The sequence below is a fragment of the Lacerta agilis genome, chromosome 14, assembly GCF_009819535.1.
Source record: "Lacerta agilis isolate rLacAgi1 chromosome 14, rLacAgi1.pri, whole genome shotgun sequence".
NCBI classification, from domain to species: domain Eukaryota; kingdom Metazoa; phylum Chordata; class Lepidosauria; order Squamata; family Lacertidae; genus Lacerta; species Lacerta agilis.
In genome coordinates, this window is record NC_046325.1 from 21,497,382 (window position 1) to 21,507,281 (window position 9,900).

General features: G+C 42.2%; 1 protein-coding gene across 1 annotated transcript; it reads right to left on the minus strand.

The window, feature by feature from the left end:
* Window positions 1-502: 502 nt before the first annotated feature.
* On the minus strand, window positions 503-8,577 carry LOC117058378 (E3 ubiquitin-protein ligase TRIM39-like). Its single transcript, XM_033169522.1, is given in 8 exon segments — window positions 503-883; window positions 886-1,041; window positions 3,492-3,518; window positions 3,863-3,904; window positions 5,430-5,462; window positions 6,933-6,953; window positions 7,092-7,112; window positions 8,537-8,577. Coding segments are annotated over 5 exon segments (597 nt in total). The 5' UTR covers window positions 5,446-5,462; window positions 6,933-6,953; window positions 7,092-7,112; window positions 8,537-8,577; the 3' UTR covers window positions 503-527.
* Window positions 8,578-9,900: the final 1,323 nt, after the last annotated feature.

Consider the following 9,900-nt stretch of genomic DNA (forward strand, 5'->3'; position numbering starts at 1 on the left):
CGCTCCATAAGACGCACAGATATTTCCCCTTACTTCCCCGCAGGATTGCTCCCCTTGCTTCACAACTTTTGAATGAAGGCAGCAATGCTGCTTTGCAATCAGAGAAGTCACTTAATAAAGGAACCCCCTGCAGAATTGAAGCCCAGTTCTTACATGCAATGTCTCCCTCACCAGTCATCCTCCCAGCCCTGTATTTATTTAGGTGGTGGTTGTTGTTTTTTAACCCAGATTAAAAGTTAGCCCCTTCCCAAACTAATTTGGGATGGGTTTCTGGGCTGGCCAAGGAAAGGTTGCTTTAATTAGGGGCTCTGGATTAGAGCCACAAAGTTGATTGGGGGAGGGGACTGTACACAGAACAGCCACTTGTAACATTACTTCTATTCTGAGTCTATTGTTCTCAGACACCAATATGAGAGAGAAAGAAAGAAAAAATCATGGTTAAACTAAAGACCCGTGCTAATTAATTCTCAGCTATCTGTGGAATTTGTTTTCATTCCCCCCCCCACAATCTCATTTTCTTTCAAATATTACACAATTTTCAATGGCTGTTCAGTTACAGAGCCTATATAGAAGAAGGGATAAAGCTCCCCAACACCAAGTGTTTTATAGGTGTGCAATTTCCTTTGACTGCAGACATCATAAAAAGATACACTTCCAGCTGATTTATCTAGGAATACTCCTAATCTTTTAAGCTTTCCATTCACTTTCAGGCGGGTCCATTGCTCTGTCCGAGCCCAGTAATCTTTCCCATCATCACATCCTATGACCCAGTACCCATTCTCAGGAGACAGGGTGATCTCCCCCTTTCTAGAAGCGGTTTCAGAGGCAACTCCCAAGTCCCAGGTTTTCTTCTGACCAATCTCCACCTCCCAGTAATGTTTGCTTCTGAAAATCCATGTTTTGCCAGAATGAATGTGCGGGAGTCAAACCGCTTCTCCCAGTCAGTAACCTTAGAAACATTTCCTGTGTTCCAAACCCTTTTGCCATCTTCAGACACTTTTAGCTTTGGGTGAGCTGTCCTGGGATCCAAGATCACATCAGCTGCAAAGGAAAGGAAAGAGCTCAAGTCAAAGTGCACAGACTGGCAATAGAACAGCGGGCTTCAGACCCGGTAGGTCCACGACAGATCACTGTCTAACGTTACACCATCTCATAGACAAGTATAAATCAGGAGGGCAAGCCTCCTTGTACGCCGCCTTCGTAGATCTAAAAGCAGCCTTTGACACAGTCTCCAGAACTAGACTCTGGGACAGACTACAGGGTACCAATATAGATAGACGTCTTCTGTTACTTATTCAGGCATTGCATGCAAACACGGCTCTTAGAGTCAGGTGTAGCCACCTAGGACACCAACAGACCCTATTAAAACCTTTAAGGGAGTCAGACAAGGGTGCCTTCTGGCCCCTCTCCTATTTAATTTTTATTTACCGGTAAATAACTTAGTAACCACACTAAATGACTTAGATCTCCATCCACCGAAGCTTGCAAATTGGCATATTCTGGTCCTGTTATATGCTGATGATGCGGTGATTCTATCTAGAACTCCCATTGGGCTCAAAAGGGCCACTAGAAAGCTCGCTGTATACTGTGACACCGAATGTCTCAAAATCAACTATCAAATGACCAAGATACTAGCCTTTGGGAAAAAGCCAAAGCTTAGAAGCTGGGAACTTCAAGGCCATAAACTAGAACAAGTCACAAATTTTAAATACTTAGGAATGGTGGTACAGGCCTCAGGAACTATCAAACTTCATATAAAGTCCAGTGGGAGCTCTGTGGAAAAAACAGCAAACTCTATCTTCAAATTCTTTAGAGCCCAAGGGGGCTTTTTTGTCCCTGCGGCCCTTAAAGTTTACAAGGCCAAAACGTTGGCACAGCTCCTCTATGGAGCCTTTCTGGGTCTGCCCTCCTTTATCTTCTCCCCCCTCGAGCGAGTTCAATCCAAATTCTCAGAGCTCTCCTCCAAGTCTCCAGGTGTGTTTCAAATGCATGGGTTAGACTAGAAATGGGGATGATGAGAGTGTAGGCTTACATCTGTCTAACATCAATCTACAAATGGCTGACATTGAACCTGCTCCCTCGAGGAATAGCCCCACTGATCCTCTGCGACTAGTTCCAGTCAAGCTGGCAGACAGCAGTCCTGAACACTCTCCAGAAACTGGGTTTTTGCTCCCCAAGCCCTTCTAAATTCTGGGGTTGGGCCAAGCAAAGGCTACGGTTAGACAAAGAAGTATCATAGACACCGAGATACAACAGGACTGCTCAAGGTGCCCCAACTATAGAATTGGAGAAATTGAGAGCTATATAGCCTCTCCGGCAGCATATCTCTTCTATCTTGTATCCAAAAATGCAAGAAGGGCATTTACCACTCGCCAGAAGCTTGGCTCTGCCCTCGCCGGTCCTGGAAGGAGCTTATAAAAAAGTCCCATAAGCTCAGAGACTCTGCCTGTTCATTGGGGGAAATAGGAAGCCCACAGCACTTATTTTCCAGATGTCCCTTCTACGAAGAGGCACGTAGTAAAACCATCAATCTCTTGCTGGTGAGGCTTGTTGACCTCCCGGAAAAGCAAAAAATATGACCTGCTCCTGTTAGGTAAAGATCAGAAGACGACCCTGTTGGTTGCCAGATTCTGGTTCAGATTTGCAGACACAGACCATCCCCAGATCCAGTCTAGTTTGTTAAGAAACTCCCCAAACCTGGTCCGCGGGCGATCCAGGGTCAGTTCTCTGTGGTAGCTTATCTTAAAGTTTTTAATTCGGTTTATGCTCATCGCATTTATAAATTTTAATTTTGTACAACGTATTAATGTTTGTTTTTCGCTTGAGATTGTACCTCCAAATGTGTTTTTTATGCTGGTCTCCGAACGTAATAAATCTATTCTATTCTATTCACAGACTGGAGAGATGCTTTATGTTAGTCTTTGAGGACATATCATCCTTTTGTGGGTTACACACACATCTGCTGCTACATGGCATTGTGACATATTATGGAAAATACAAACTTCAATCCAAGAGATTTAAACAAAGCTTGTTTCAAAACCCATGTATGCACCAATGTAATTCTGCTGCAATCCTCAGCATACTTGCAGGCCCAGGCATTGTGCACCTCCCTCCCCAACCCTCCAGAAGAACTGAAGGACAACATAGACTCTTTGGGGAATATCAAAACTGGAAGGAGTGAAGATCAGCATGATAAAGAAATATGGAATGAAGATCAGCATCAGACACAAGGAGGAGAGTGAAGATATTTTCCCCATGCTGATCTTCACTCCCCCTTCATTGCGATGCTGAACTTTACTCCTCTCTCATCACTGCTTATCCCTCTTCCCTTTAAGAATCATCTGGAAAAGCTCTATGAAACAAATTAGAATTCCGGATTACCCACCAGTGTATGTCTTGCTTGCTTGTATTTTGTGTTGCTTAAAAAACACACACCCTATTTTTTCATTTATCAAACCATGTGAATTTTTAAAAGCATTTGTTATTCTCACCTTTGTGTAAGCGGGCAGCTAATATTTCTGTATGTAAAGAAATGAACAAAAACATTTCGTGAGGAAGGATGACAACCGTAGTTGAATTCTTACAAGATCTAGCAGTGCAGATGCAAAAGTCCCCATAGTGATTGTTGGCATGGTGAGGTTACACACACACTGCATCGCAGTATAGCAAAGGGGAAAAAAATTAAGAGGAGGAGGGTAGGACATAACTTCTCATGCCAAGAACCAGCATGGGGACTGTTGGCCTTGCTGGCAAGGACAGATGAGAGTTGTAGTCCTGCAACATCTGGCAGGCCAAAGCTTCCCCATGCCTCCTAAAGAATGTATTTTGTCCACAAATGTGCAAAACATTACACAAGACTCACCTTTAGCTATCTCCAATTGTTCCTTTACTGCTTCATATTCTTCTGCAAAGGAAAAAAGATATTTCTCAGATGAAGTACAAGTTTAAAACTAAAAACATGCCTCCCAATAAATCAGGAGTTGAAATGTGTTTGTTTGACAGAATGAGAAACACAGAATAAGTGAAGCTATAAGTTGATTGAGTCACTGGTTGAAAGCTGAAATATTTAATGAGATTTCTCATTCTACTATCTTGAAATGGGAGGGAAAAGATTTATGCCCAAATAATGCCACCAAAAATGGTGGGTCGTCTATTGCAAGGCGGTCCAACTTTTTATACCAAGTGGGTTACAAGAGTACTTTGATATGGTACCATGGGCTGCACACTGCCTTGTCACATGGGGCAGGGGAGGGCAAAAATTTCTGAATGTCACAGTCTTTCTATTCTTGTGCTGTCTAAACCATTATTTGCATCCAAAATTCCCCTTGTGCATCTAGGTCTCTTGTGCAGCCCTGCTAGACCTTCCCATTTATTGTACAGGAACCATTAGACTTTGGGGGCTCTGACTTGATCTCTATTATACAAAACAGCTAGGCAGGTAAGCTATTAGTTTAGGCAATTAAGGGTTTGAGTAGCCTGTGTATTATCTTGCATTAACTGGCAATTTTTGGTAGCATTGCATAGCACCTCCAGTCTCAAAGCCTTTTAATGGACTATCTGTCCTTTGCGTTGTAAGAATTTAAATGTATTTGAATTTACAATCAGAATCTGCTGTTTTTTTCCTACTTCCCCAAGTGATTAAAAGTTTTGGCGCACTGAAATAAGGTGTGAGGGGAACTTCAGAATAGTCTTAAATGCTATGTGAAATGTGTGTAAGTATTGAATATGCCTGATCTGTTCTTTAAATAGTAGTTGTGATGGAAGGACCCAGAACGGTGATGCATGAAGCAGAGCTTTAACTCATTTCTCTCCATATTGCACCTCAATGACAATACAGTGGTACCTCGAGTTACAAATGCCTCAATTGCTTCAGGTTTACAAACTCCGCTAACCTGGAAGAGCTACCTCAAGTTGAGAACTTTTCCCCAGGATGAGAACAGAAATCGTGCAGAAATCGAGAACAGAAATCGTGCAGCAAGAGGCCCCATTAGCGAAAGCACGTCTCTCGGTTTCAGGTTAAGAACGGACCTCGGGAACGAATTAAGATTGTAACTAGAGGTACCACTGTAATCCTCCCCACACTGAAGCTGCTGGAGGAAAGCTTTCATTAATGCTCAAGGAAGAAGCTTCCTTTGGAATAGTTTTTTTTCAGATTGGGGGTGGGTAATTTCTTAAAGGGCTATAGCAAGGGGAGCATTAATTTGGCACATACTTACTGACAAGGCTATTTTGACAATATGTGATTTAGAAGTTACCTTTTTTTAGAAGTGGAAAAATAATGGGTGGCATTTAACTAAGTTTTCCTCAGAGCAGACGCCTTGAAAAGAATGAACATGACTATGCTAGGCAATTACTCTGAATAAAACTTAGTTTTACTTGAAGAGTAAGTTTCAAACCAAGAAAGGATAGATTCCACTGTTTACACTTACCTGTTTTTGCCTTCATTTCTCCCTTTAGTTTTTTCTAGAAGGGAGAACATATATGGTTTTATCTTAACAACAAATTTAAAAATCATACTATGGCATCCGTAAATCAAATTTGCAATATATATTTCCTTACACACACACACACACACACACACACACGGAGGGGGAGAGAGAGAGGAGAGAGAGAGAGACAGAGAGAGAGAGAGAGAGAGAGGTTCTTCTAGGACAGTGGTGGCAAACCTATGGCACGAGTGCCAGAGTGGACACGCAGAGCCCTCTCTGTTGGCACGCGCCATCACGCCAGCAGTGCCGTTGTTTGGGGTTTTCAAATTGGCCAGCAGCTTCCCCCCACGCCTCCTTGTGAGTAAACTGCTCCCACCCGGCCGGCAGCAGTTTATCTCCCCAAAGCAGCTATATTCCTGCCTCCCCGCCCCCTGCCCCTGGCCATTGGTGGGATTTTTTTACAGCCAGCAGGCTGTAGTTCATGTGATTGGTGGCTTTGTCAAGGGGTTTCGTTGACTGGTTGCTGCCTGCGATCCTTGAGACTATGTGTTGTTTCTGCTCCTTGTGCCATAGGAAGTGTTTATAATTCATGTGAGTGTTCTTCTCCCCCCCAAAAAACAACTGTGATCCAAGCCCCCCCCAAAGCTCTGCTAGTCTTGGCAACCCCCCCAAAAAGACCTCTGGGCAATGCCCCCCCAGCTCTATGTGTTGTTTCTGCTCCGCGTTTTATAATGCGTGAGTGTTTTTCTCCCCACCAAAAAAACTACTGTGATCCAACCCCCCAAAAAAACTCTGGCAATGACCCCCCAAAACTCTATGTGTTCTTTCTGCTCCGCGCGCCATAGGAAGCATTTATAAGGCGTGTGAGTGTTTTTCTCCCCCCCAAAAAAACAACTGTGTTCCAAGCCCCCCCCCCAACAACTCAGGGCAGCCCCCCCACTCATTTTATTACGGTATATTAATTATTACGGTATATTAATTATTATCCCATATTAAATTGCCGTGTTGGCACTTTGCAATAAATTAGTAGGTTTTGGGTTGCAGTTTGGGCACTCGGTCTCCAAAAGGTTCGCCACCACTGTTCTAGGATATGTTGAATTAGCTAGGCAAGGACCTGTTAGCATAAGAAAGGAAGTTGCTCTGTACCACACCTGGTTAGTAGTGAGAAGGACAATAGCATACAAGAACAGGAGTTGAGTGGTGTGTGAGAGTTGGGCTAGAAGCAGGAAGAAGCCAGAGAGTCAGAGCTGTGCTTGATTTCTGTTGAATCCAAAGCTGTGACTATGGGAGAAGCAAAACATTCTGGGATGATAATGCTATGAGCCCCTCCATCGTAGGCTCAGGTTGTATACCATATATCATAAAGACACCACATTCTCCTCAGTTACTCATTCCAAGGAAACCAAACCCTGGGGAAGTGCCTGGAACCCCTGGAATCTGACACAGCTCCAAGATTGGGGTGATGTGCAACAATATTTAGTTTGAAAAGTTTTTGCGACTTACCATTTTCTGTCTTTAACTGTTCTGCAAGGTAAGATATATTTGCTTTTGATATGAATTATACAATGAATTTTTTATCAGCAAGAACAGCATGATATTTGTGATATGTTTCTTTCACTACCAACTGATTGTTTAAAAGGTGGCATCTATTACAAGACTTACCATTGCCTTTCTTTAATTCTTCTGCAAAGAAAACCAAAGGTTTCACGTGAGGTAGATATTTTGAAATAATAAACCACACATCCCAGCATAATCAGGGCCCAAGAAGAAGTAACAGAGGGAAGCCATGATTCTCACTTCTAACAAAACTTCACAGCAACTGCAAGTTTTGATTTGAGCAATCACAGCAGGGAAGGGAATATTTAATCATTTTTCCTCCATACCATTTCCTGATAGAAGTCAAGGTTTATTCTTAGCTTTGTGATTGTGGTTTGCTTGAGTGAATCAAACCATGATGCCTGGTTTGGCCAGAACACAAAGACAAGATCGAACCATGGTTCCCCACCATGTGCACCACCATGGTGGTGGAAGGAGCAAAGTAGGAGTGATCTGTTTGCTAATGAGGAAACCATTAACTGTGGCTTACATGCGGATCCAGCTATTGAGTTTATTATGTATTTATTTCACCGAGAGAAACATAGAAATAAATGTTACAATTTACTTTGATTGGGAGCAATTGTTTCTGCAAACGACATGCACACAAACACAGTGATTTTATTGGAATAAACAGTTTGTTTTCAAAAATAAAATGTCTGCATTAAATCATGTATTATGTTTGCCTTTCCTTCCTTCCCATCTTCTATTGCAATTGAAGTCTGCAAGGAGGGCCTGTCTCAGTGTTAACTACTGAATTGTATCATTGGCCACCCACTATAAACCAGTGCTTCCCTCTTCTTCACCACATTGCCCTGCTCCCATCCTGAGTGGTACCATGTGCCATGACTTTCAAAGGTGTTGTAATAAACATCCCTCCTTGGAAGATGCCTTTACAAGCATACAAGCTTTCTAATGCCCTCTTCTTATGGTCATAGGGTGATTACTTCAAGTATAGGTCTATTTGTACGGGCTATTGTTGTTTTCCTTGAGTATTTTCTGTGTTGGACCAGCTGAATCTAAATCGGCCTGTACCTAGTTGATACACCTTTGGCCAAAAAACCAAGTACTGTATGACACCAACACTAAGCTGGCTAACACCAATTTGTTGCCAGTATAAACTTGTCCTCACATTGGTTCAGCCAGATGGAGTCACTTTCCTTTAATCTTGAAATAACTCTGTTGGCTGACTATTCCTTTCTGAGCTCAGTTGAAAGACTGATGCTTAAAGCCCTAAACAACTTGGGTTTCAAATATCTGAAGGAAAGCAACTTCCCATACCAGTTTCAAGCACTGTTCACTGTTACAAAATGCATCTCCTGCTGCTTGGAAGAAAACCACTCCATAGTTTTCTGTGTCCTAGAATTGCAGTGGCTACAATTAAGAAAGGATTAGGTCTCTGCCTTGTCTCTGATATTAGTTCATAATTGAAGGTAGGACAAAAACACTGCAAGTATATTTAAGAAGTTAAAAGAAACCCACAGACACTTAAACAAATGAGAACATTAACTCACCTAGCTTTCTAGAAATACGCCAATTTACTATGAAGAGGAAAGCTGAGAATAAATGAAAAGATTATCCTTTTTATTTTTAAAAGTGCTATTTACAAGACAAAGAACACTTAAATAGGGATGGAATTACTTTGAGCTTATTCACATGGATCTTTGCCCTGTTTCTTGGGTTTTCATTAACAGTACTAATAAAAATACAAAAAAAAAATCTAGCAGACAATATGCATTATCACATGCATATGCACTTGAGGTTTCCTAAAATGACCAGCACAGAAACAGGTACATACAACAATTCATATAACTGTATAAAAACATTTATGCAGTAATAATAATAAAAGCATGTGTTGGGCTAGACTCTTTCATATGTGTTCTAAACTGTGCATAATTAATAGGGTTGTGCACTGCAATCAGCCATGTTTGGAACTGAATTGGGTCAGTTTCAGTGGAATCCAAGTGTTGCTCAAGTCTGGTTGGAACAGCTCCAAATCACTGGGGGTTGGGTGGCCCTGAGGGGTCCAGGGATGTCAGGGGGTAACCCAACAGGCAGAAAGGAAAGACAGGCATTGGGTGGGAAAGGGAGGCAATGAAAAGTGTGTAGGGGGAACCTATCTGACTAGCAGCAACTTCCCATTTTCCAGGCAGAAGGTGGGGTGGTGATGGTGGATGCCTTTTTATTTGGGGTGCAGGCTTTCACTCCTTACTTATCAATCTGGCCTGGCCTCTACTTCTTCTTCCCAAAGCCCTACCTTGAAGCAGCATTTCACCTACTTCCAGAGGTCCTGGATTGGTGTGTGAGTGTGTGCGCGCATGCAGCCCTGATAACTAATCTAGCTTTGAAAAAAGGACCCTGCACAAACAGCTTGGACATAAGCAGGCACATGATGCAAGAGACAATAAGGGCAAAGCCTGAAGAGGTCAGAAGCCCCAAATTCTGTGTTTAAATCCATTAAAAATGGATTCCTCCTCCATCCTTATGCTTATCTTTTGATCCCTCTCAACAGTAACAGAAAGGGTCAAAGATTGGAGCTAGTCATAGCCCTGTGGGCTTGTTCTGTCAAATAGAAAGGGGGAAAACCTTTTTTAATTTAATGCAATGCAAAAGTAGATTTGAAGACAGGCTAACACAATGAAAGGAAAGCACCACCTCTTATTTTTAATCATCTAGCTCAAAATATATCTTAAAAAAATAAATATGTCACGGTTCATAACACTGCATTTTAATGAATTTCATACCTACTCCATTTATGTAAGGAAACTTACCTAGGAAAGCAAAGGTATAGAACATCCAGACTTCAGCACTTTGGACAGGCACTTCTAAAAGACAAAAGCAGGCTTAATTAAATTACCATCCATTGCCTCACCAGAAG